At 40.8% G+C, this 27,187-nt stretch overlaps 1 protein-coding gene across 10 annotated transcripts in view; it reads left to right on the top strand.

Moving 5' to 3' along the window:
• Positions 1 to 2,237: 2,237 nt before the first annotated feature.
• LOC109509908 (calcium/calmodulin-dependent protein kinase type II subunit gamma-like) overlaps positions 2,238 to 27,187 on the top strand; it is a 29,478-nt gene continuing 4,528 nt past the window's right edge. Inside the window, exons 1-19 of one of the 10 annotated variants that reach the window (XM_019859836.1) lie at positions 2,238 to 2,403; positions 2,776 to 2,830; positions 3,601 to 3,666; positions 4,169 to 4,241; positions 5,359 to 5,461; positions 5,591 to 5,674; positions 5,756 to 5,850; positions 6,974 to 7,096; positions 7,823 to 7,906; positions 7,979 to 8,021; positions 9,383 to 9,442; positions 12,397 to 12,437; positions 13,591 to 13,623; positions 14,051 to 14,095; positions 14,976 to 15,021; positions 17,210 to 17,285; positions 17,534 to 17,628; positions 17,803 to 18,047; positions 18,498 to 20,679. In XM_019859836.1, the coding sequence (XP_019715395.1) occupies positions 2,253 to 2,403; positions 2,776 to 2,830; positions 3,601 to 3,666; positions 4,169 to 4,241; positions 5,359 to 5,461; positions 5,591 to 5,674; positions 5,756 to 5,850; positions 6,974 to 7,096; positions 7,823 to 7,906; positions 7,979 to 8,021; positions 9,383 to 9,442; positions 12,397 to 12,437; positions 13,591 to 13,623; positions 14,051 to 14,095; positions 14,976 to 15,021; positions 17,210 to 17,285; positions 17,534 to 17,628; positions 17,803 to 18,035 (1,506 nt within the window). In that variant the 5' untranslated portion in view covers positions 2,238 to 2,252 and the 3' untranslated portion in view covers positions 18,036 to 18,047; positions 18,498 to 20,679. Of the gene's footprint in view, positions 2,404 to 2,775; positions 2,831 to 3,600; positions 3,667 to 4,168; positions 4,242 to 5,358; positions 5,462 to 5,590; positions 5,675 to 5,755; positions 5,851 to 6,973; positions 7,097 to 7,822; positions 7,907 to 7,978; positions 8,022 to 9,382; positions 9,443 to 12,396; positions 12,438 to 13,590; positions 13,624 to 14,050; positions 14,096 to 14,975; positions 15,031 to 17,209; positions 17,286 to 17,533; positions 17,629 to 17,802; positions 18,048 to 18,497; positions 20,680 to 27,187 lie in introns of those variants that run through there. The other 9 variants (XR_002167016.1, XM_019859829.1, XM_019859828.1 and 6 more) reach the window with 9 other exon arrangements.

Raw genomic sequence — 27,187 nt, 5'->3', positions numbered from 1 at the left:
GCACGACTCGTTTTTCAAAGACGCCAAATATCGGCATCCGCATATCCATCCATCCTGCCCACAGATTGAAGAAAGACAACAAGGAAGAGGAGGAGGAGGAAGAGGAGGCTTGATGGATAAATGAATGCCATGATCTCGTCCCATTAATACAGTATCACTCTCGTTGGGTTGGGCTAAGTGCCGCGTGTGTGCGTGTGTGTGTGTGTGTGTGTGTGTGTCTGTGAGTGTGTGTGTGTGTATATGTGTGTGTGCGTGTGTGTTTTGAGCTGTCTGGACCCGACACTGTGAATCAACCGCATCATAAAGCTGTAAAAGGATGTGCATCATGTGGGCGCGGTTGCAGTTTGCCTCCCCAAAACAACGTTAATGATGCAAAGCAGAGACAAAACTTTTTATCTGTGCTACCACAAAAGCCTACTCGCTCTCTCTCTCGCTCTTTTTTTTTTTTTAATGACTTATGAGTTACCTTCATGCAGACTTTCACTTTTTAAGCCACTCACCGCTTAAATTCCCTGTCACAAAACTGCAAGTTGTTTTGTCACGCAACCATATACTGTATAGGGAGGGGGGGGAGAGAGAGAGGAATCTGATTGAGAAGTATCTTTTGATTCCCCAATTATTGTCTTTTGTGTTGGATGCTCACAACAGTCCCTCCAAAGTTTCCCTCCCGAATCCATTCTCATGTTCTCTCATGTTTCCTCACGGTGAGTCAGCCATTCAAGTGTCGGCCAGCCGTTCTCCGCCAAGGCCTCTTGTCATCCCTGGCGTCATAAAGCCGTCACAGTGAGCCAGCATTGGGGGGGAAAAAAATAGCCTTCTCTTTTCACAGGCCTCCGACACGTTTCTAAGAATACAAGTGGTCGAAATGGCCCAATTATAGCGCAGACGGGAAGGTTGTGCGATGTCAGCTTTGCTTGCTCTGCCCCGAACACGATGGTCAGATGGTGGCTTCTCTTGGAATGAGAGCCAGATGCTAAGGGGTCAAAATGGCTTTGGACCATGCGGGAATGTAATGTCCCATCTCTCTCTCTCTCTCTCTCTCTCTCTCTCTCTCTCTCTCTCTCTATATATATATATATAAAAGAAGGTAGTGTGACATAAAGCATTTTTTTTTTTAGTTCTCCAAAGTAAGCATCCGGCATTTCCATGGGAAGACTTCATTTTTCCGCCGTCTCTCTGTATTTTGCTGCGGAGGGAGGAAGTGTTTCCCACTTTTCCTGCCAACGTGTTTCCAGTCGCTTGGAACATTTGAACAAGCATAAGAAGCCTCCAATGGCTCCTCTGGGTGACTTCCACCCTTTATTTATTTATTTATTTATTGAGGGGCGTGTGGGGGGTGCAATGGCTGGTGGCCGTTGGACATCTCGACTGGCAATTTGACCGCTGACGCTTTGCACATTTTGTTTTGCAGAATAAATTAAATTCATTTATTCATTCAAAATTCTTGACAAAAATGTACCATAATTCTAAAAAAGTTTGGGGAAATTATACATGCATACTCAACTTCTTTCCACTTTTTTTTTTTTAAGGCTTATTCCAAAATGTATAAATATTAAAACAAAATCATCAAATTCTCCCCTTCACTTTTTCCACATTTCAGATTACACTTCTTTTGTATTCCAAAAGAAGTTATTCATTTGTTTCACACCAAAAAAAATCCATGCAAATGTATAAAAACATTTTTTAAAGTGTTGTGGCCATACATGCACATTTTTGGCGTGCACACAAAAATTTGTTGCAGCTGTATTCTAAAATGAATTCAATGCAACATTTGTGTACAGTACATATTTAATTCATTCTGCTATCGGGCAGTAATTGTGGGATTAAAGAGACCCCCTTCCCTTGAATACCATTTATCGGCTCCGTATGTGCCCAAAACATGCATCTGCTCACACGCGCAAACATGCTGGGTCATCCTCTCCCCACCATTGGAATCATGAACAGACAATGATTATATTAAAGCCAAACCCACAAGACTAATTTCACTAAGTGCAAAAAGGCATTTGCCCGAGTGTGTGCAAACACAATCAGGGGCCGTCTGTCCCTCCACATGTGCAAGCTCAACAAAAGTCAGAAAAGCTGCTGGCCTCTTAGCTTATCTGCCTCGCTAAGTGTTTTTTTTTTTTTTTTGGGTGCATCCGAGTGGCTGCGAAAGGACACCAAATGGACCTATTAGGGCGTCGTAAGTGTAAATGGAAATTGATGGGAGAAGATGATGGGCCAGGGTGGAGGATTTTCATTATTCCCGAAATATGGGCTTGGTTTTGTTGTTTTCACATGAGATTGCGTCACACCACAAAATATGCACAGAAGTAAAACATATCTGTCTTTCTCTACTTTTAGATCACCAGAAATTGGAGCGAGAGGCGAGAATCTGTCGTCTGCTCAAACATCCAAACATAGGTGAGTTATTGGCACACGGGGTCGTGACAGGAAAGCTCAAAAAGTTTCCAGTCAAAATACGGTAGCCTGTCATCCAGCCAAATAACATCCGGACCCCAAAGGTGCTTTTTAAATCCGAGCACAAAGTGAAATTTCACACAGGGAAGTCCAGGCATGGAGCTACAAAGAGGGAGCGGGGGTCGGGGGGGCAGAGCCCCTTTAGATCCACTCTAGAACTGCCACTGAAGTCAAAGCAAAAAATAAATAAATGAATAAATCGCCCGGACAGCTGCTCGCATCTCAAAATATTTGCCTATGTCTGAGTCAGTGATTGACATACCGAGTAGCTTTGATGAAATTTCTTTTTCCCCATCTTCTGTTTATCTGTGCCAGTTCGACTTCATGACAGCATTTCAGAGGAGGGCTTCCATTACCTCATTTTTGACCTGTAAGTACGCACGTTCGCTGGATGTTGCATTTTGATGAGATATTACGCGGCTGCAAATAACAATGAAATCAATGAAACTGAGACTGTATCCTTGCTTACCAGAGGGGTGATACAATGTCGCTTTCGAGAGTCCTTGCTAGCCAATTTTCATCAGGGAAGGATGAAGGGAACCAGTTCTGGAATAAACCAAGGCAGGAGTCCAACAATATGTTGGCGAGGAAAATTAAAAGGGCTAAATATGAGTTATTTTAATTGGTAAAAAAAAAAAAAAAGTACAAATATTTCCAAAATACTTTCCTAGCGTTGTATCCGTGTGGCACTTTGGGCCAAATTTTGAGGGGGGGGGGGTAACTTTAATCATTTTTGGATTTTGGCTGTCACGTAATATGTGGGAAAGATGAAAGGAGTGAAATTGGAGGTTTATTTATTTATTTAAAGTGTTTAGCAAATTTGGATTTTTTTTTTTTTTTTTGTAATGTTGTTTCACTCGTATTTAATTGAATCCACTTTGGAATAAAGTTGGAAGGGAGTGGAAAATTTGTAGGCAGGGAAATTATTATTTTTTTATTCATTCACAAAAGTAAAAAAAAAAAGTTAATTTTTTTTTGTCTTCATGTAATTTTGTGTGGAAAATATTTTTTAATCATCATTATTGTAATATCAGTCACTGATGGTGTAGTGGTATACTGTGTGTGTGTGTGTGTGTGCGTGTGCGTGTGTGTGTGTGTGTGTGTGTGTGTGTGTGTGTGTGCGCGTGTGTGTGTGTGTAGGGTGACTGGTGGGGAGCTGTTTGAGGACATTGTCGCCAGAGAGTATTACAGCGAGGCAGACGCCAGGTGCGTTCCGAATGATGTCCTCGTCCTATTTCTGATGCCTTTGCATGTTTTTGGTTTTTTGCTTCCTGGCACCGTTGTGAGCGTGCGGTTCTCTAAATGCCATTTTATGAATAAGTTATGAAGAGCTGGGATCGTAGTTTGTTGGCGAGCATGAACCACCCACTCGGAGCGCGCGCAAACGCACACACGCACGCACATTCACACAATAAAAAGGACAGAATCTGTTTTGATAATCGCACATGTGGCCTATGCAGAACTTGTTTTTTTCCATTTTCTCGTTGTCTCAAATCTGATTAATAATGACAACAAAAGGCAGCCCCGACCATTCGATTTTATTCATCATCAACACCCCAAAGCAGTTTCAACATAATTTATTGGAAACTCGAAATAAAAGTGACGGAAACCAGAAAAAAAATCACTTTTCTCAATGGAGACGTGTCCGCTTTTTGCATATCAACTCTTCAAATATCTCCACGTAAGTGTGACATGCATATGTGTGCAGCCACTGCATCAATCAGATCCTCGAGAGCGTGAGCCACATCCACCAGCATGACATCGTGCACCGGGACCTGAAGGTGAGACATTATGGCATTATTCCTTTCTTCTCTTCACTATCCCTCCTCTCCTGTTTTGTCTGCACCCCCTCCTTCGACTCGCCTCGCTCTCTTCTGGTACGAGCATGACGACAATGGGACAGATGCTATTTCTGGCGCGGGTTGACATGATGTCGGGTGACGATTTCAACCCCCGCCTCCCGTCAAAGCTGAATTAGTCACCCTCGACCGCATTCTGACCTCATCAGCTCTGTTGCGATGTAGTAATAACAGTCAAGACAGACTATAATCGGTCCCTCATGAATCTTCAGTCGCCTATTTCACACAGAGATCCTGCAAAATTGCACGTTGAAAGCCACATCAGAAGATACGGCGGTTAGCTGTATGAGCCTTTCACACCGCACCCAGCGAAATTTCACACAGTGATTTGCCAATTCATTCAGAAACCCCTTTCACACAAAACTGCCAAACCTCAGACACTAAAGAGTCACATAACACTGAGGAAGTATTCCACATGGGTGTCATATAGAGGTTGAACGATTAAAGATTATTTTGTAATCGACTATGAAGTCATTGAGTCCAAGTTGATTCATCGATTTCGTCACGTTTGTGTGTGGCTAATAACGTCAATTAAAAAAATATATATTTAATAAGCAAACTCCCTCCCCACAAGTTTTGAAACATTCGTGTCGTCACCTCCTCTTTCATATTAAAATGCCACTTTCTTGCTTTACGCTGCCCCCTGTCGATTGGAGTGTGAAATACAAGCAGTGGTTTCACCTACAAATCGTCTAAAGTGTGTTCTGTTTGCCTCCCTGGTATTGACAAGGGCCCGCTCGCCTGATTATTTCAAAAAAAAAATCTATATATATATTTCAGGAAACAAAGGCCGTCTGGGCTGGGTTGCCATGGTAACCCTGGGGTGAGGTCACGGTGGCTGCTGCAGTAGCGACTCATTACGTCACCTCCTATTCATCCAGCTCGATTTTCTCGGCTCCGTGCACCCCATGCGGCATGGAAACATGCCTAAGTCAACATGTTAGAAATGCATCCGACTGAATGTATACTGACGCGTGTGCGTGCGTGTGTGTGTGTGTGTGTGTGTGTGTGTGTGTGTGTGTGTGTGTGTCTCCTCCAGCCAGAGAACCTTCTCCTAGCCAGTAAGATGAAGGGAGCAGCAGTCAAGCTGGCCGATTTTGGCTTGGCCATCGAAGTGCAGGGGGACCAGCAGGCCTGGTTCGGTAGGTACTCCTGTCACAGTTTGGTCAATTTCACATTTCATTTTTGGGACCACCACCACCCCTTGCCGTTACCCGCATTTCATTCCAATTGCACATTCTGATATCATACTTATGTTTCCGTGTGTCCAGGCTTTGCGGGAACTCCAGGGTATTTGTCACCAGAGGTGCTGAGGAAGGACCCGTACGGCAAGCCAGTGGATATCTGGGCATGCGGTTAGTATGTAGAGGCGTCATCTTCCCACTGTAACATGAACCCGGCAACTCATTTTCACATGGCATGTATGTGTGCATCAGGCGTGATCCTGTACATCCTGCTGGTGGGCTACCCTCCCTTCTGGGACGAGGACCAGCACAAACTGTACCAGCAGATCAAGGCTGGAGCGTACGACGTCAGTATAATGCGGCGCTGTTTCTGTTGTGAAAATGCAGGATTTCCTTAAATACTGGCTTCCTTTTAGACCGGGGGTGTCCAAATTTTTTCGGTTGTGGGCCCTGTATAGAAAAATGGAAGGATGAAAGGGCCACTGTAAAAAAAAAAAAAAAAAAAAAAATGTAAACACACTAAAGTCAATCAAGAAAGGAGCTGTACAGTTTCTCTTGCCTAGTTAATTTCATCAGCTTTCTGTTCAAGGTGTAAAGGCAAATTTTTTTTGGGGGGATGGCAACAGCCCTCTCCCACACAGAATAGATCCAGCCCTGCACTTAACAGCAGCCGAGTCACTTCTCCACATTCAGAATGGGGAGAAAAAAAAAGAACAAACTGTAGTAAGGTGACCATTTTTCACTAACTTGAGGATCATTAATGTGATGTCTTCATTAACCCTTTGTGGGACAGCGGTTTACTACATTGGACAGCTTAGCATGTCATCAGGTTACAGGGTCCACGGAAGGGTTCATCAGCCATTGAGGACAAAGTGGAAGAAACTTCTTTTTGCCTCTAAAATTGAATTATCTTTACTCACTACAGTGTTTTGAAAATAAATTATTTTCACCATAAATGGTTCATTTGTATCTTTGAATAGAGAGAAAGGTTCGTTTTTCCTAATTTTTAGTGTTTTTTTTTTTTTTTTTTTTTTTTTTGGGGTCATGTCGAGGGCCGCTGAATAATGGATGACGAGCCGCAAATGGCCCCCGGGCTGTAGTTTTGACACTTATGTCTTAGCCAGTAAATCACATCTGCTTGAATGAAAAAAATGCCACACCTCAAATAAGCCGCTAAGAAATAGTGATGACTTGAATTATTATTGTTTTTTTTTCCTTTGTGCGGGAGATTGATTTAAAGTGTTGCGGCTGCAATGAAGTCAAGGGGATTCATATCTCGGTGATTTATATTCCAATGACGACTTCTGGTGGAGACTTGTTTTGACACAGATCGCGGTTTTCTCTGCATTTGAATATGTATCCACCCCATTTGAGGAGAAGGCTCGACAAGAGCAAATATTAGTAGCTAGTCATTGTAATGATCATTTGAATATTTATGTCTACATAAGTGCATCTTGCTGTGGTTTTCAGTTCCCATCTCCAGAGTGGGACACGGTGACCCCCGAGGCCAAGAATCTGATCAATCAGATGCTAACCATTAACCCTGCCAAAAGGATCACTGCCGACCAGGCTCTTAAGCATCCCTGGGTCTGCGTAAGTTAAATATACTACATCATCATCTTCTTCTTCTTCTTCTTCTTGGAGTCCAGTCGTTTTTCTTTTTTCCCCCTTCCCCCTCACTTACCGCTTAATGAAGTCATGCGCTGACTTCATTTGAGGGGGAAAAGTTTCCAAAACTTACTTTCCATCACTTCAGAGGACACGTCTCTGGCTCGCATTAATTTCCTCGAGGTGAGGTGTTTGTTCCCTAAAGGCGACAGTGTGGTGTTTTTTTTTGTTTGTTTGTTTGTTTTAAATAGAAAATATATTTTTTTTTAATCTGTTGACATGTGCCCTTTATTCTGAAGACATTGCGGCAGTTAATTTATCGCTATTAAATTGTCAAACATTTAAAAGCTTTTTTTTTTTTTTTTTTGAATGTGTTTGCGCGTTTAAAGGGGCACTTAGTCAAAGTTTGAATAATGTCATAATTTGATTACAAAATTGATTAAAATCGGTTATCGGATTTTGCGGGGGGGGGGGGTTAAAAACTGGGGATTTGGAGAGCCAGAAAATGAATGAAAGCCATTTTTGGGCTGTGTTTCCGGAAGTAAAAGTCCCTCGCCGAGTCACAATGCCCTATTCAATGCAATGTACAAAAGTCAAATGGAAGAAATGAAAGGTCCTCAATTTGATGGAGGTGGCCTTAAAAACGTCTTCAACACTTTCATTTCTGTTGTACGCGTGTATTGATGCACCATTCTTCCTCCTTTACCACAGCAACGCTCCACCGTGGCCTCCATGATGCACCGCCAAGAGACGGTGGAGTGCCTGCGCAAGTTCAACGCCAGGAGAAAACTGAAGGTGAAAGTTCGCACGCACACTCAATGAATGAAATGATATTCCGATAATTTCAAAGTCCAAATTGCTTTACAGGGAGCCATTCTCACCACGATGCTCGTGTCCAGAAATTTCACTGGTAAGTCGGAGTTGATGGCTTTATCTTTGTGGGTTTTCTTTTGTTTTGTCTTTGCTCAATCCGAAATGTCAAAGAGGAGAAATGGACACAAGTCTTATTCATTCTTCACTTTGGGTAGTGCACATCAGGGTGTTGCCTTGATCCAGGTGCGTTAATGCCTTAATGACTTTGGCGTTTTAATGCATCCATGTAAGTAAAGTCGCCCCCCCTGGGGCCGCTGCCAACTGTTTTCTTTTGGTCGGTGTTGATCCAGACGGAGTGACAGTGCGGCTGAGACCTTACCTTAGTTATCGGAAGTTTAAAATCTGACGGAATTATGGCTTTGTTTTGGGTCTGTCTTCATTGAAAGCGTCTCAGGTGTATGATGGCTTTGTTCTGGGTCTGTCTTCGGTGAATGCGTCTTAGGGGAGGTTTTAAGCTATTGAGCATCTCATTAGGTCACGCAGGACTTCAGCCGTTTCTGTTCGAGTCGGAACACAATCGGCTCCATCACGTTTTCCCAACTAGTAGGAGAAGCTAACGTTGCAGTCTTTTGTCTTTCGTCAATCAGTGCTCTTTTTTTGACAGACATCACTGCATCACATCAGTCACACAATATCGAAATTGAAGTCCTTTTGCAAACTCAACTTAGCAGTCCATGAATTCACTTGGTGCTCTTTCTCATTCAACGCCACCGGCAGATGTGACTGCAGTAAGCGATATTGGTCACAGACGTCGTGAATGATTGTCTCGGCTGGATGGACCGTGTGAGAGTCAGCTAGCTAGCTGGCTAGCTAGTGTGAGAAACTAGCTAGATAGCTAGCTAGCGTGAGAAGCTAAGCTAACAGTCTACGTTTTAACTCAGTCAGTGCTTGTTCTTGATGAACCTCACAAAGATAAGACTGAAATGCACCACACCGGTCAGATGATCCAAATTGAAGTCCTTTGTTCAAAGAAAGTTGCTAGCTAATCAGTCTTGGAAAACGCTAGCAGTCTATGTCTTTACTCAGGACTCCTGAGTAAAATATCCAAATCAGAATCCGTTTTTTTAATCAAAGCTGATGAATTCAGGCTGAGAGTCCTGTCAAGACACTCGAGTCAGAACAAAAACGGGATGTTTTGTCAAAAAGGCAAATCCCACAGACGCACAGTCAATCCTTGGATGCTGGCTGAAATTAGGTGTACAGAAACTTGCATTCTGTGATCATATCACCATTCAATGTCCAAAATTGTATATATTGGGGTCAAATGGCACTACTTTTAAATCATCCCAACAGAGGTACAGACTGGAATTTAATCTGTAAACAAGGCTGCCGTCCCATCTCCCCAACCGTGACCCCCTTCCCACACCCCACATTGAATCCCTCTCTGTCCCGCTGTAGTGGGACGGCAGCACACCAGTCCCGCCGCCACAACCAGCACTGCCGCCATGGCGCAGGAAGGTACAATTGACCCACCATCACCGTCTTTTGCATTCGGGTTTGTCGGCATGAGGTCTGCGGCAATGCCCCAGTAAGCCAAACCGCCCCCCTGCCCCCACCCTACTGCTACTCGCTGACCAGACCACTTTTGATTGGTCGGCGTCAGATAAATGGAGGATAGAAAAGAAAGATCCGATGTTGATCACTCCGCATTTCTGCATGTGTGGATGCTTGGATTTCCTGCCTACTCTTGAACATGCAAAACAGTTCTTTACCATTGTACAGTGAACCCTCACCCACTGCCGATTTTATTTATTTATTTATTGACAATAATTTCAACAATTTGCTGGAATACATACGTGGTTATGCCTATCCAAGTATTCTTGTGCTCGTTTGCCAAAATGCAGTGGTGCCTTGAGATGAGCGACTCAGATGATGAGTTTTACAAACTGACCTTTGGACGATTACGCAACTCGCTTCACAATAAACAGCAAATAGTAAACAATTCTTCAAAAAAGAGGCTTCAGGCTGTTTAATGCTACGACCAGTTGATGTTTACTGTCAAACCGAGAAAAAAAAGTTAATTACATGTGGTGCGATTTAAACAACCACACAACTTTGCCTTTAAGTCTGCTAGCTTAATGCTCACACATAATGGGCAACGTCATAGATGGCATCCACGTGGCGACGTCATAATGTGTAGAGGAACGGATATTTGAACCCAAACAGTGTAGACAAATAATATACTAATACCCACGGGCATACATTCTTTATTCTCTGCAAAAATTGGCTCATTACTACAGATATTACTGAGTCATTTACAAAAGCTGAGTAAAACTGTTGATGACGAAACTCTTTCTTTACATGCTATTTAATTATACCATTACTCCATGTTTTAATGAGTACAATATTATAGAGTGCCACTTTCATTATTAAAATTTTTTTTTTGGGTGGCACTGCTTTTCATTGAAATGGGCACAGATGATTTAAATTATGGGTGCTTTGAGTCTGAAGCGCGGCCACGGAACACATCAAATTTTTTATCTCCAGGCTCCACTCCTTGAATTTACAAAATGAGTCCAAAATGTCATCACATGGCAAACTGGTGTTCTTACTTCGAGGTTTATTTTACATTTGCACATTTTGCTCATTCTCGTAAATAGCGAGGGTTCACTGTAATCTAATTAAATAGTAACTATTGGTCTGTCTGTGCTCCATAACGCTCCCATTCCTGCCACTTTTGCATCAGTTGATAACCCTGATGTCCGGCCAATGCCTGCCTACGTGCCAGTGTGCATGCGACATGCTCCAATGAATGACCCGTGATGACTGCTTGTTGGTTTGCATGTAAACAAACTACCATTACAGTTCCCCCTTTCTTTGGGGTTTACATTAAAGTGGAAATCATATAAATATTGATCACTGCCCTACCATACAATCCAATTTTTTTAGTCGATACTAACAAAGGGAGTGCTATTCAAGTACTCGGATACTGCTGGTATTCAATTTCAAGGTCCGATTGTTGTCTTTTGAAGTGAATGCTGCATGTCAAAAGCATGACGCCCACAATGGTGGTCTTGTCTGCATTCTTGAAAGGCTAACCTGAATCAATAAGTTCTTGCTTTTTTTTTTTTTTTTTTCACTGCCACTCTTCCAACTCTTTAACACGGAAGGTAAGGGGAAGACCACTAGAACGTGACGCTCGGAATGTCATGATGATATTTGACCACTTTCCGGACTGTCAACTGTGAGAGTAGTTGACATGGCAACCTTCAAAGTTATGTTTTTTTTCCAAATTGGAAATCACGGCGTGAATTGTCTCCTTCCAATTAACTGTAATGTGTTTTAAATTAAAATGTGTTTTGAAAAATATTGTCAATAATAATTCTGAAAGCTTAAATGCAAATTGTACTTGAAAGTTAAATACAACTGAACTGCGGTTCACAAATGAACTTGACTGGATTGAAAAGCAATAAAAAAATTAAAATGAACATTGTGCGCAGGCTGACCCTTGTCGTTTGGTCAAATCGACATCGGGCTGTTTATCAAACTTCCCAGCACTGGCGTTTGCTGCAAAATGACAGCTTCAATCCAAAATGGCCGACTTCTTGTTCGATTTCAGGCCTGGGTCTTTGAGAGTTTTTTTTATTTTTTAATGTGTCTTGTAATGGTTGACTTGTCCACCTAATTTCATGTCGATCAGTGAAACTGGTGTCGGGGGCAAATTTTTTTCTCATTTTCTCTCAGTAGAAGACGGCCGTAAAGGCTGCTTTAAACTAAAGTGGCCAATTTCCTGTTCAATTTCAGGCATGGGTCCTTGAGACTTTTTCATGCAACATGTTATGATAGACATATCCACCCAATTTCGTGTTGATCGGTGACAGTGGTGACGAGGGCAAATTTTTTTTTTTCTAGTTTTCCAATGCTGAAACTCGCCCCAAAATGGCTGCTTTGAACTAAAGTGGCTTACTTCCTGTTCAATATCAGGCATGCGTCCTTGAGACTTTTTCATGCATCGTGCTATGACACCCAATTTTTTATTGATCAGTGAAAGTGGTGATCAGGGAAATTTTTTTTCTAGCTTTCCAGCTCTAGAGTTGGTCCAAAAATGGCTACTTTCAACCTAAATGGTCGATTTCCTGGTCAATCTCAGGCGTGAGTCCTTGAGACTTTTCCGTGCGTCCTGTTTTAATAGACATGTCCACCCAATTTTGTGCCGTTTGGTTATATGGGTGTCATCTCATTCCAAGGGGCGGTTCTCAGTAAATTTTGTTGCCGTGTTATAATTAGGGGACCCCCCGAAAATATAATACAAATATTTTAAGCCAGACCCTTTCCTGTGTCACTGTTCCTGCATAAACATTTCATTAGCCTAATAGCATAATTGCCAAAAAATTTTTGGAAAGTTTTTTTTTTTTTTTTTTTTAATGGTTTCAGAACACCTTGACTTAATTCTTGTCCTTTCTGTGTTGCAGCTTGCAAAACCTTATTAAACAAAAAGTCGGACGGCGTGAAGGTACGTTTCCACGAGCTCCCTCAGTATGACCTGCAGTGACTTTCCACTTTTCTCTTCTTATTCTCAGACTTTTAGGCTATTATTAGATTGCCCGCGTGTGCAGATTTTACTCGGTCGAATTGTTTTATGTTTTTGCTTAAGCAAAAAAAATGTGCTTTTCTTTGTCAAGCTTAGTGGCGCTTAATGTTTGTGCATGCAATAAAGAGTCGGCGTTATTTAAAGAGTTGAAGCCAAAAGACCCCAAACAAGGATTCAAGGCCAACTCAGTAAAACTTTTTTGACCTGGCACCATATATAAAAAAATATATATATTTCGCTTACACTGTCGAGACCAACCTCTTTGTGTAATGCGTTTTGACCGGTAAAAAGAAAATTAGCTCTCCGTAGTATTGTACTAAAAGTCAAACCAAACATTAGTAACGTAATTAAGTAAAATGTACCATTTTTTTATGCTTTAAATATTTTGTGCGGTTAATTATTATTATTATTTACATTTTTTTTGCTCAATCCCCCAGCTCAATTGTGTTTTTGGTTTTTTTTTTGTTTTGTTTTGTTTTTAATAATTTTTCTTTTACCATGACGATTAGAACAATCGTCAATTTTTCGCAGATGTACACATTTTTTCTGGCGGGCCTGGTGTCCTAACCCCTGAAAAAAAATTACTACTGAAAACATGATGTACATAAAAGTAAATTAAAATCTGTACCTAAATAAAAGTTTTAAAGCAAACAGTTCTGAGAAAATTTTCAGTTTATTTATTTTTTTTAATAAATGGTGCACATAAAGAAGTGTCAGCTACTCATGGATTTTGGCTGTTCATGGTCGGGCACAGTCCAGTGTCTTTCATCGGAAAAAATCAAAATGATTTGTAGTAAAGAAACCAGTTTGAAAATGTGTAAAAGGAATCTATATTTTAAAAATGAAATTCCTGAAATAAATGACCTTTTCAAACTTATTGCGCCGCACCTGTATATTTTCATGATCTGAGTGCTTTTTTTTATACTTGTTTTTCTATCAATGGCTTACTATTTTTTTTAAGCCGTCAGCTTCCCCCCCACCCCCTATGTGCGCCAAAATGTGTCCGCTTCTTCGTTTTGATTATGATTTTCTTGCTCCTTTATTTTCCTCCTCCTCTTCATCGCTGTCTTGTCAGAAAAGGAAGTCCAGCTCGAGTGTTTGTTTGATGGTGAGATGATGAGCCCGTGTCGCTCGCTCGCTCGCTGTCTATTCGTTCATCTGGTTGTCTGTCTTGATACCTCTTTGAACAAGTCTTCCCCGGGCAAAGACGCTTGAGCCGCGTGACGCTTTTCATGATGTTTCATTCATGTTCCGATGGCCATCCTCCCATCCTTGCATATCTTCGTGCCATCCACGCACGCAAACACACACATCTTGTTGTTTTTAAGTAGATGAGTGGAGGAAGAGGAGATATGCAGTAGAAAGAAGGTGCACACTCCCATTTCGCCAAGGAACAAACCGTGTGTTGTTGTTGTTTTTTTTTTTTGTTGCGATGTGTATATTGTCATGGAATGCATTGTTATTCCTTGGCCACTTGCCCTTCATCCATCCATCATTCATCCCTGCATGGTAAAGTGTTTCCTACTTCCCGCCAGGATTCGCAGACCACTGTCGTGCACAACCCAACCGAGGGTACCAAGGTAAGATGCTCACTGTAAATTGGAGAAAAAAAAAAGAGAAAGAAATCTGAGGATTAGAAATACATCATGGGTATATAGGCAAAAAAAATTTCAAGATCAAAAAAAATTTATATAGAAATTATAATAAAAGTAGTAAAGGAAAAAACTCTTCTAAATAGTAATAAATATATATTTAGATACTGTATGTAGATTTAAAAAATACTTCATAGCACTCATTTAATAAAAATCAGGAAATCAACTTGAAAATAGTAGTGTAAAAAAAGTCATCAAAATCATGAAAAAATCTATTTTCTATATATTGTAGAATTCTTGGTGGACCCACAAAAAAAAAATCATAAACATAATACATTTTTTTAAATCATAAAAATATATAATACAAATACAATAACAATGTTTAAAAATGAAAAAGTAGACAATAACTTCTTTAGTATGTTCAGCGGATTAAGCCGTATTTAACCTAAAGGTGACCACAATTAGTCAACAAATTTTAGTATATCGTCGCTGTTCTGTGATAGGCACATGTCCACATTTTTGTCATTGTTTTTGAAATGTTTATGTTAATGAGGTGTCCACCGGTTCAGATACTGCATTCACGTAAACATTTAAAAAAAGGGCAAATGTATTTTTAACAGGATAACGACGATATGCTCAGCCATTGCAGTGGTTCAATAAACATTTTTCAATAGCGTTGAAATATATACATATCCACATATATCTAATCATATGCATGAATGCTACCGAGGCTGGTTTGTGCTCCTGAGAGGTCTTTGTGTGTCCATCTGTCCATTCGTCAGGCTTGTTTCATACGTCGTGTGGTGTCATTCGTCTTTTTATTTTTTTTCTGATCTTTCTCAAACATTTGGCGTTGTTTTCCCGGCAGGGCTCAACGGAGAGTTGCAACAACGCCGAAGAGGAGGAGATGAAAGGTAGGAAAGGTACTTGTCCACTTTCATCTTCTCAGCATGCTGCTTTTCAATTCTGAAATGACATTGCTCGCCAAAACAACAGCACCTACCGAGGATGGGAACCAGTCTCACAGATGGAATTCAAATGTGCTGTCTTGTTGATCCACAATGTGGTTTCCTTCTCCATAAGAGACTGTTTGTTTGGGTTTGTTTCATTTTTCATGTAGTTTTAACTGCAGTTCCACTGATTTAAATGACATTTTTTTTAAGTTGTCTGAAAATGACCTCCTGTCATCTGCAGTTGAGTGCATAATAAAACGCCCCCAGTTGTAATTTGTAGTACAACCTTTCAAAAATTAAAATGAATGTGATTTAACATTTAAATGCTATTTGAAGGCGGCACAGTAAGCGACTGGTTAGCATGTCCGCCTCACAGTGCAGATGTGCAGAGTTCGATTCCAGATTCTGGATGGAGTTTGTATGTGCTCCCCCGTACCTGTGTGGGTTTTCTCCGGTTACTCCGCTTTCCTCCCACGTTCCAAAAACATGCATGGCAGGTTAATGGAGCACTCGAAATTGTCCCAAGGTGTGAGTGTGAGCACGAATGGTTATTCGTTTCTGTGTGCCATGTGAGGATCAGGGGATCCGAAAATGGATGCATGTTATTTGGAAAAAAAGGTTATATTTTGTAACAGTCAGCATATTGTTTCTATATTAAATACTGTGATTTTGTATGGTTTTTTTGTTTTTTTTTGGGGGGGGGGTCAAATTATAAAACAGTCAAAAATATGCGAGCGATATCTTGTAATATTCAAATTTTGTTTGGAAAAAAAAATTTGCGGTATCAATGCAGAAGCTCCTGTCCGTGATCTGGCTACGTTAGCATATGGGTGGTGTCGTGCCTGAACGGCACATGGTGGCACTGACACTTAATCCTGTAATTAGTCTCAGGACCTGCTAATCTTCTTACAAGAAGTCCAGAGCTAACAAAGCACGTCATGAAAGAAAATTGGGAGGTCTGTGTGTTCCCCGACGAGGAAGAAACTCTTACAGGACAGGACAGGATGATGATAGGTTTCTTCTCTAGTCGTTTGTGCTAATATGTTAGCATTAGCGCATGTTTAACATTCTAAAGCGCGTGATCAGGATATTACCGAGCCCAGGTTTTAAGGTTGAACTCCTAATCCTAGACTTTTACTTCTAACTCATTAAACCTATACTGTAAGTCATAGCACTCTATAATCTTATCCATAATTATAACCCCACATCCCACACACCAACCGATAAACTTCACCCACTCACCCCCATTACCGTTTCCCAATCCACTTTGTGCCCGGTAAACCAACCGCCATCAATCAACTCTTCTTTAATGACACTTTCCAGTCCTCTGCTGCCACCTAGTGGCACTCAGGACCTTTTGCAGACATTCACAACAGTCACACGTCAGGAGCCCACGACACTCGATCATTCTGGATGTGTCGCTTCTCGTTTTTCCAATAAATCGGTTAAATGATGATGACACCGTTTGAGGTATTTGAACTCCCGTTCATGTGTTTTGTATTTTTTAATTTACCGTTTGGCCGGTTTAGGGTCTGTAACTTCCAATTTATTAAGGGTGTCACGAAAACTGATTTAAACTGAAAAATCGGCTTGGATTCAACTAAACCCAATCGAATCATCACATTTTAAAATGTATCATCCTTGACTGGTATCGAGATACGTGTTGAATCATCTTTTATGAGTGATGCTCACCATGTATAAATTCCTATAAATTGGTTTGATGTTGTTGATCATTTGTTTTATGGTTGAGTTGAATTAACTTGAATAGTTGGGGCTCTGGAGAGCTTTAAATGTTGTTAAATATGAAGAAACATGACAAAAGCCAGATCGTATCAAATTGAATCGTAATCACGCTAAATCTCACGCTAAATCGAGCCCCGTCGAATCGTTCTAATTGAAAATGTACCATTCTTCAATCATATCGGAACCCATCAATCAAGATACAGTATTGATGAAATTGTCTTTTTCTTTGTTTCAAGGTCTTTCACTTCCTGTTTTAGGATCTTAACTTCCTGTTTGTTTGTTTGTTTGTCTACAAATTCTCTGCTTGCTGTTTGTGTTTCATCATCTTTAATTTCCCGTTTGTATATTTTCAAGGTCTTTGACTTCCTGTTGCAAAGTTTTTAAATTCCTGTTTGTCTACTTTCAGGGCGCAAACAAGAGATCATCAAGATGACCGAGCAGCTGATTGAAGCCATCAACAATGGCGACTTTGAGGCCTACACGTATGTTTTTTTTGTAGTTGTTGTTCTTTTATCACGATGTGTTCATCTCCAAATTTGAAGCAAAATTAATTTTCATGACACCAGTTGACCTGTTATCGTAGAACCTCTGTTTGAAGAAAAATCACGAAAATGGGAGTTAGGGATATTGCTGGATGCATACTATGTCCGCATGTGCTATTCGAGTGCAAACAATACGTTCCGGTGGTGTCCATGAAGTTTCCTGTATCATTTTTGTTGTCACGTGACAGGAGAATCTGTGATCCAGGCCTGACCTCCTTTGAGCCGGAAGCTCTGGGGAATCTGGTGGAAGGCATGGACTTCCACAAGTTCTACTTTGACAACTGTACGTTCGACTTTTTGGTCCTCGTTTATACCGATCACAATGTTGGATACGCCTTCATTTAGCAATATTGTTCTCATCGTCTTTGTATCTATACTGTATGTACTGATTTAACGCTCACCTCTGGTTATGACGAAACTAAGCTAGGTGGCCATCTGCTTCCTTCTCCCCAATCAGTATTGAGTAAGAACAACAAGCCGGTGCACACCACCATCCTGAACCCTCACGTGCATCTGATGGGCGAGGATGCAGCGTGCATCGCCTACATCCGCCTGACGCAATACATGGACGCGCAGGGCCGCCCGCGCTCCTGCCAGTCGGAAGAGACGCGCGTGTGGCAGCGCCGCGACGCCAAGTGGCTCAACGTCCACTTCCACTGCTCGGGAGCTCCCGCCGCGCCGCTGCAGTGAACGCAACGCGTGGTAAGGTCTGACCGGACCAAGACAGATGTGCGCCATTTCTGTTGGTTACACATTACAATTTGACATTTCGGTACAGATATTAGAAAGTTGACGCACATGATTTGCTTTCGCGGGCCACTTAAAATGACCTGGTTGGATCTGGCCCCCGGGCCTTGAGTTTGACACGTGTGAAATAGAGCTTACAGAACCGCTGCAGCTGTAACAAAGTGCTTTACAGAACATTTAAAAATACTATGTCCATATAAGGTGCATTTTGAGAACATTTTATGCTTTTAGGTGCGCATTATGGTGCAGAAAATACTGCACTTATTTTTGTTTCATTTGACGTTCAGGCTCTGATTAGGGGAAAAAATGAAGTTATTCACCAGTAGTCTTACTTGAGTACCAGTTTTGCCTACTGTGCCTATTTCTGCAAACTCATGACTAGTTTTCACGTTCTTTCTCCCTCAGCTCGTCTTCAACTCTTCAAGCTGTTTGGTGGAGCGTTGACTCTGCCGTGCCTGCGAGCATCCTGGCCTGGAACGAGGGTAACAACTTACAAGCTGAGGGGGGCACAATACAACAGTGGTGACAATGTCAAAAGAGGGAATAGACAAACACAAAAACAACAAAACCACTTATTAAAAACAATAACAACAAAACTAATTAGCTTGACTGAAAGAGCAGGAGGCCCACTAACGGACCGGTGCGGTTCCTCCACGTGGATGGTGCATGTTTGCCGAGGGTGCGCGGGTTCAATGCCGCCGCCCCGCCCCTGTCGTCTTGTCTGCTTGCCCGCACACACACACACACACACACACACACACACACACACACACACACACACACACACACACACACAAGGCGAATTGTGAGGCACTAATGAGAAATTAGCATAAATGTCCGATTTTGGACTTTGTTTAGTCACGTTACTTAAAGGGACCTTCATTTTTTTAATTATGATTATTTTCTACTCTTATTGGTGTTTTTTATGTATTTTAACATACTTTGGGGAGTTTTTATTTAATGTGTGAATTGATATGATGTATTGATATGCAAGATGTACAGTGTGTGTGTGCATGGGAAGCCGTTTGAGCATTTATTTTATACTTGATATCCACGTTAAGCTCGAGTATGCTCATTGTTTTCACTAGTAAGGCAATTCAGCACACAAGTAGAATGACTGTGACTAGTCAAAATATTTCCAACTACTCGTGCTTTGTCCTCACTAGTCAGACAGTTCTACGCACTAGTACAACGGTCTCACGTTTTTTTCGCACAGAAATGTCATCGGGTGGTGAATAAAACGTTCACCTGGACAAAGTCTTTCTACAAAGAACCAGTGTGCTGTATTTCAAGCCATTTGATTATTTATTTGATATCCTTGACATCCGCTTTAGCATTCGCACACTAGTACGCTTGTTATCTTGACTAGGAAGACAATTCAACGCACTAGTAAAATGACGAGAACACACTAGAAGAAAAACGTTTTTTGCTTTTTTTTTTTTAATTAAATCACTGCTTGTACCACGTTTAGCCTACCGGCATTCAATTAAACCATACTATTAAACTATACAGTGTTGCACAAGTGACAATGTTGTCCCAATTAGTAGGCATGCGTCATGCACGAGCTCAGACTACAAGTAGTTTCACCTCACTAGTAAGTTACATGTGGTTCGTCCTACTAGTTGTCCGACCTAGTGTGCGAAAAGACTTGTCTTTATGGAAAGCTGCATTTATTCAATATCCTCGATGTCCACCTCAAGGTCCGTGTATTAGTACAACATGCGTCCTCGCTCGTATGACAGATCAACGAGTAGGATTTTTACCATGTGTTGTAATTTATATTTATGACGTTTCTTTTTTCAAAAAAATGCACCTGTTGCTGTATCGAATTTATAAATTATTATTATTATTATTATTACCGTGCATATTATCATCATTATGAAAATCTGATGTGGTTGAGAAAAAACGAGAGCAGATTCAGAACTGGAGCAAAAAAAAAAAAAAAAAAGAAAATCCTGATGAAAAGTTCTCCGGTTAAAAAAGTAAGTTACAAAAAAAAATAGTTGACTATTTTGAAAGGCCGAAGATCCACCGGTACGACGCGCTGGCAGATTTCGTGTTCGTCACACTATTTAGCATGCGTACACGTACTATTAGCTTCCTTGACTCCGCTAGTAGAAGCATAATGCTGTTTTTGGCTCGCTAATAACAAATAGTTGCCCACTGGAATGCCAGTGTTGCCCTACTTGGGTGCAGAAATGTCATAAAGGGTTTTTTGGGGGGGGGGGGTCGTTCGAATAGCGCACTGAAATGTCTTGCTAATGAGGGACAACGTGTGAACTCGTACATGGACCTTAAGGTGGTTATCAAGGAGATGGAATAAATGCTCAAAATATTCTCCATGTACTTTTGCGTCAGCATGATTCCCCGTCCACCGGCGTGGACTGTTTATCCGACTGTTGTTCCTCTTCCTCCCTTGTCTTCATCGTGATGATAAATGATGATGTCATCCACACCCCCGCCCCAAGTCTCGTGTTTCTTGTCCATCTCGAGTTGCCGTACTTGTGTGTTTCGCTTCTACAAGCATGTTTGTGGATTGTCGGCTGAAACACGAGGCAAAGAACAAAAAAAAAACGAGAAAAAATGTTTTTAAAAAATTCAAGGCATGATGGGAGGAATCGTCCTTAAAGGAGCTTTTTGTCTTTGTTTTTGTTTTTTCTGGCTGAAGGCAATCGACCGGCAGGTCCTTTCTTTGTTGTAAATGTACTTGTTGTTCAGTGTTTTGGATGTTTTTTCAAAGTCAGAACTGGAAAAAGGGTTTAAATGTATGAAACTGCTGCAAGCCTTTGCTACTGTCACACACGTACAAGAAGTCACATGAGCACATGCAATCCAACGTCGTCCCTTTAAGAGGAAACAGTGCAAACGTTTTTTTGCACCATCATATCTTGGTCCAATATCATGTCTCCAGAATTGTGACACCATTAGGCACAACATTTTATTTTTATGATAGCTCATCGTCAGATTTTTTTTTTCTGGATATTATCTCAAATCACCTCTGAACCACGAAAATTACCTTTATTTGTGTGGGTTTTTTTTTTTTGGTAGTTTCTTCACCTTTTGTTATCTTTATTTTTGTAGGATGTTTTTTTCTGTTCTTTTTTCCACTATTAGAATAAAACAGATTATTTTTTAATAAAACAATTTTGTTTAATAGTTTTATTCATTTCAGTTTTCCCCTATTTTTGTATTTTCCGTAAATTATTTTGAAATCTGTGTGAAAAAAATCTCAATCAGACAAAAATGTGCTATATTTTGAATTTATTTTCATTTTTTTAAATTACTTTTCCCTACTAACATTGTGTTTTTGTCATTTAAATTGTTAATTTTTTTCATTTTTGTGTTACATTATTTTGGTTTTTCATACATACTGAGATTAGATGTTTTTTTTTCTTTTTATGTAATTATTCATTTGTTTTCAATTCCTCACATGATTATTTTTTTTAATTTAAGCATTTCGATTTTATTTCTCCATGATAATTTTAACACCAGGTCAACATTGTGCACTGCACCTGTCACTTTTTTTTTTTTTAATTTTGGGAGTGTTATCCCATCCGTGATGTCACTCCAGCTTCCTAGCTTCCATTTGTTTTCCACCTGACAGACAAGACAGGGTATGGATCTACTTTTGAATCTATGTGTTGTACATAATGTCACGTGACCAAATAGAAAGTGATTGCACCAACTACCTAAACTTTAAACACGTTCATCCACTGTGCAGCTTTTACATCATATAAATATTGACTGTTTGCAGAGGAAAAACATGTGTGACACTTATTGTCCAAGCCACAGCAACCATACATAAATATCAAAATATATGCAGTTTTACACGATGATGATGATGAAATATGCATGTGTACTTTCTAGTCATTTTTCACCTTTAACTGGATGGACAGTTGAGAATGACTCATGTCACAGAGTAGAAGAAAGCCTTATTAGCTTTTTGGCGAGAGTGTGTTGTTTAAAAAAAAAAAAAAAACGAAAGAAAGAAAGAATAACATATGATAAAGTCGGATGCCAGGTTTGTTTTTGCATGGGCATAAAATTAAATCATGACAGTGGTACATTTTCAAAGCTGTTTGTGTGGATGGTTGTTCTTCATAGCTTGGTTATTACTGGAATATTGAAGTGTATTTAATTAAAAAAAGCATTTCAACAGTTTGCGGTTTGCCTTATTTTTTTTTTTAGTAAACGTAGACATTCGTGTAAATAGTTGTAAATACCAGTTGTGAGGTAAATATTATGTTAATCAGTATGTGTATTAGCATAATGCTTTATGACCCCGTGTATTGTAGGCCAGAAGGCACGGTTTAAATAATTTCATCATCTAAGATTTCAGGGTTTTTTTTCTTTGTTTTTCCCTTATAATCCTAATTATTTGCGATTGTTGATTTCTTGTTTATAATTCAACACAATTCATAGAAAATGAAAGGTCCTCTCCAGTGTGTTTTCATCGGTATCGAGCGAGGAGGGGTGGCTTTGGCACAGGGCGCCATTCAAACTCGCCACAGGGGGGCGCCAGAGACCAACTAATTTAAAGTGAGTGTATTTATTGCAGGAATGGTAAATAATGCATTCATTCACCCATCCATTCATTTTCCGAACCGCTTTATCCTCGCGGGGGGGGGGGGTCCTAGACCTATCGCGGGGGACACCCTGAACCGGTTGCCAGCCAATGACAGTAAATATATATATGTATGTATTGTCATGATTCGTCATATGGATCAGACTGCCCCCGCAAAACAGGCTAATTTCAGTAACAACTAAAATACTGCACTGTAATTACTGATTCTTGGCGTGTTTTCACAAAAGGATGTCCCAACCACGTGAGTAAGACCCCAGGGAACCAGTTTCACTTTGAAAAAGGCCAGAATTTATGCCTAAATATGACAATAGCCATGAATTCTTTCCATTCAACAGGAGGCAGAAGGTTGCAATGCGCTGACATTATTTCCCTTTGGTATTAAGTCATTAGTCCACACGCCTCTGTATCATTAAACGGGGGGCTTTATTTGTCAAACATTGATTTCCAATTTCAGCACCAGCAGAGTGGCAGACCATCAGCGAGACCTTCATCGTCCAGGTATTCCGATCAATATTTTCTTATATTCATGCCATACCAAATGGTGATTTTTCAATAGCAAACAGAAGCCAGGAGGACTACTTCTTTCTTGTGTTGAAGGTTTTTTTCGGGTAAGTAATCGTCTAAAACAGCTCTTGCCCTGATCCCAGGCCGTGTGTTTTCAATTAATGAGTCATCCATCACTTGTTGATTATGTGTCTCCTGTGCTCCGGGCATTGATCTGGAATCAATATGCAAGTTGCTGAGCCACCACAATCACCGTAGTGTGTGCATCCTTACCTGTCAATGACAACAAATGTGACTTTTATTCACCTCATACTTGAGCTGCAACATATCATTTTGTCATTACCCCCTTAACAGAAAAAAACGCACATTTTCGAGTGTTTAAGGTAGTTTGAATAAATGTTTATTTCTTGTATTTATTAAATATGGAATTGGATTAACCTCAAGGACATTTCACTTTATAAAAATGTATTCGCAGTTCATTTTATCGTGTACACGGTGTCATTCAAAAGTGGACCCTTACGAAATTATACAGGTATGTTTAAACAAGAGAGTCATTCTTGTTGAAAATGACCACTACAAGTAGTTTTTTTTTTGTCTTCCCACAAGCAACACCAACGTACGTACAATATTATTTTTATTTTTTTTCCTTTAATAATCTAATACAAGTACATTAATAACTGTACGTAATGTGTGGGTGTATTCTAATTCACTTGAGCCCCCCCCCCCAAAAAAAACAACTTAAAATAAAAACAAAACAACAACAAAAGATAAAACGAGAACCGAAGAGCAAGGCCCTATTTTTTCTCTCGGAGTAGGATGCGCCCAGGGAGCTAGCGAGGGAGAATGAGGGAGAGAGAGCGAGCGAGCGAGAGATGGAGGGGGTGGTGCTTAGGTCTCCTCAGCTGCTTCTGTTCAGCCCCATTAGCGACCAGGGGATGAATGGAGTTACACGTACTTTTTTTCGGACACGAGGACTGATACTGCTGTCTGGAATCTGAAAAGGCTGGATTATTATTCACATTTTTTAATTTTTATATACTTTATATATATTATATATTTTTGCGACAATGTATTTTATCTAGCACCCCGGGATTTATCCGTCTTTCATGGACGCTGCTGGTTTTGAAATGGCTTCGAGAGAACAGCTGGGTCGTGTCGAGACATTTGTGGATTAACCTTTCTTTTTTCCCCCTCCTTTTGCCCCCCCCCAATTTCTGCTCAAAGCCGCCAAAATGCGCCTCTTTTTAAACCAATCAACCACATGAGTGAAGTCTAAAGCAACCCGTCACATTCACACCCCTCCCTCCCCATTTTCTTTCCATATACCGCAATCAACGTGCTAGTAAAATATGGAAAGTGAGGTTTTTAGCCCCCTGCTGGAGCATTTCATGCTGTCACCCCTTGTCTGCTGGGTAAGTCCATTCTCCAATCACATGAATGTATTCAAATTGGTGATTTATTTGAGGTGTGGTGTCTGTCCCCCCCCCAAAGGCATGCCTGTTTATTTATGATAGATTTAGCTGACTATGTGACTGAACTTCAACTTTACAATTGGTAACATTCAACCTTGTTAGCTTAGCTGCCAACTTGCTAACCTGATTAATAACCCAACCTTACATCACTAACATTATTGTTTTTTGTGGGGGTGTGGGGGGGGGGGGGGGGGGTCGTGCGCCTCTGGGGGTGCATGTGATTAAGAAGTGTCACAAGGGTTGGAGTGATTTTATATTGGCCATGAACAGAGGCTTTGTTTTGACTTTTTGGAGAGAGTATACTTTGGGTAGAGGGGGGTGCGTTAACTCTGTTGGCATATTGAAGGTGGTGCATGGCTCAATTGGATCATGCTAATAAACATGAAGCATTTAACTGGTTATGAACAGGCTCTCTTTATCGGGCTGAAACAATTAGCAACTTAATTTGAAAACGGTGCGTAAAAGGGAATGTCCAAAATCTGAGATTAAAACAAAAAAACAAACCAAAAAAAAAACGTAATAAGCACATTCATACACAAGATGCTACAGTTACAGGTGTGAACAAGCTGTGAATACATTTTAAAGCCAAACACTTATTTGTCACAGATACAGTGAGCAATTTAAAAATGGCCACCCCAAGTGGACAACAACAATACCTGTTCATCACAGGCACATTTTGTTGTTTCATGATGCCAAATTAATTTGTATCCGATTATGGAATGGGCCAATCGGTAGAATAAGCGATTCTAAAAAAAATAAATAAACTGCTGAAACACCCTTAGGAAAGGCAAAGAGCTCTTGTATTTAACAATAGTAGACCCAATCAACTATTCAGCAAGTGAGTGCAGAATACGCAGTCTCGCCCTTTTACCCTTACCTCGCCCCCCAAGGCACACATTAGCCAATTCTTCAAGAAATCTTGTCGAAGCTATCTGCTGGGAGCAAATGTCGGCCACGCACAATGGGGCCTCATATGTGGGCCACTGATGGGTCACGCAGTCAGACGTCTCTGCAGACAATTATGCTTAGAAACAAGCATTAGAGCTTCAAAGTTTGGCCTTGGCGAGGTCACAGTTGGTCATAAAAAAACAAATTTAATGGTCGTCTTACATCAAAGGGTGGTGCATTTCTTAAAATTAAATGGCCCATTAAAAAAAAAAAAAAAAATTCTTCACTGAACGTCACATAATATACAGAAAAACGTCTCAAGCCCCTATTCCTGAAACTGAACAGGGTTTTTGCCAGTTTAGACTAAAATGAGCCCCAATTAGAAGCAGGTAATCTGGACAGAGGGTAATTTTATTTATCTATGCTATCTAACGTGAATGGAGCATGGCGTCCAAGTTTGATTATTCCCAAGAATGGCCACGATTAAGGTGGGTCCGAGGGCACATGAATCGCTTTCTCGCAGCTTTAATTACTCGTTTCCTGTGTCTGGTTGGCTTCTTCATCCAGAGGCTTTCTGCACCTACTGCTTCTTTGCTGCTCCAAATTGCCTTTTTATAACGTTAACCGCCTCACATTAAGATGTTGGGGTGAAAAAAAAACAAAAAAAACGCACTGGGCATGTGTTCAGAGCTTGGCAGCTGTGCGCCGCCTGACAGGAAGTGGCCAGTCACAGCCAGCTTTGTGTTTGTGTGTGTGTTTTTCCAAGGCTTCGATGTCAGCGCAGTGCAGACACAATGTGTGTGTCTGTGTGTGTGCGCATTTGTTTTTGCAGTCGGGCAGCTGTCCGTGGTCGTCTTGGCAAGCCATCCTCACACTTTCTCACGCACACGCATACATGCAAACGTACACACACACACACACGCACACACACGGCCCACTGTGATGGTCAGATTGTAGCGTTTATGTGTCGGCTCTTTGTCTGCTCGCTCTTTATTAGCATGATAACGCCAGCTTGTTTAATTGTCGGAATTGCAATGCGTCACGAGCGATTGTATTTCTAGAGCTTTGTTTTGCTGGTTGACTCTGGCGTGAAATGATGTACGATCGCAGTGTTTATTGCTCCTCCCAGTTGAAGTGGACAGTCAAACAAAACAAAGAGGATCATGTATTTAAAATAACCACGAAGCCTCTGCTAGCTTAATGCTAACACAAAATGGTGAAAGGCCATACAAGGGCATCTATGAGGCAGTCTTTTAACCCTGTAACAAATACTAGACCACAAACAACAAAGCAACACATGTCGATAGACAGTATAACGCCCACCGGCATACATTTTTTATCCTCTGCGAAGAACAGATATTGGTGCAGCATACTGAGTCATGAATGTCTGCGCTGCATATTCATAAATCTGTATTATACTGCCCCTAAGTGCGCACAACATCCATTGAATTGAATCAAAAAGCGTGAAACCAACTCTTTCATTCTCTACATTGTATTTATCACTGTTTTTACAACATTGAGTGAAAAAAAACTGCTGTAACACGGTGTGGTAGTTTAGTTCAGCTGTCGTGCCCCCGAGGGTGATGTCCAGGGTGATGTCCAGAGGGCAGCGACGGGACGTCGGGATTATCTAACGGTTTGGCCCC

Source organism: Hippocampus comes, unplaced genomic scaffold (genome assembly GCF_001891065.2).
Source record: "Hippocampus comes isolate QL1 unplaced genomic scaffold, H_comes_QL1_v1.1 scaffold64, whole genome shotgun sequence".
In the NCBI taxonomy this organism is placed as follows: Eukaryota; Metazoa; Chordata; class Actinopteri; order Syngnathiformes; family Syngnathidae; genus Hippocampus; species Hippocampus comes.
This window is presented reverse-complemented; position numbering and strand designations above follow the sequence as displayed.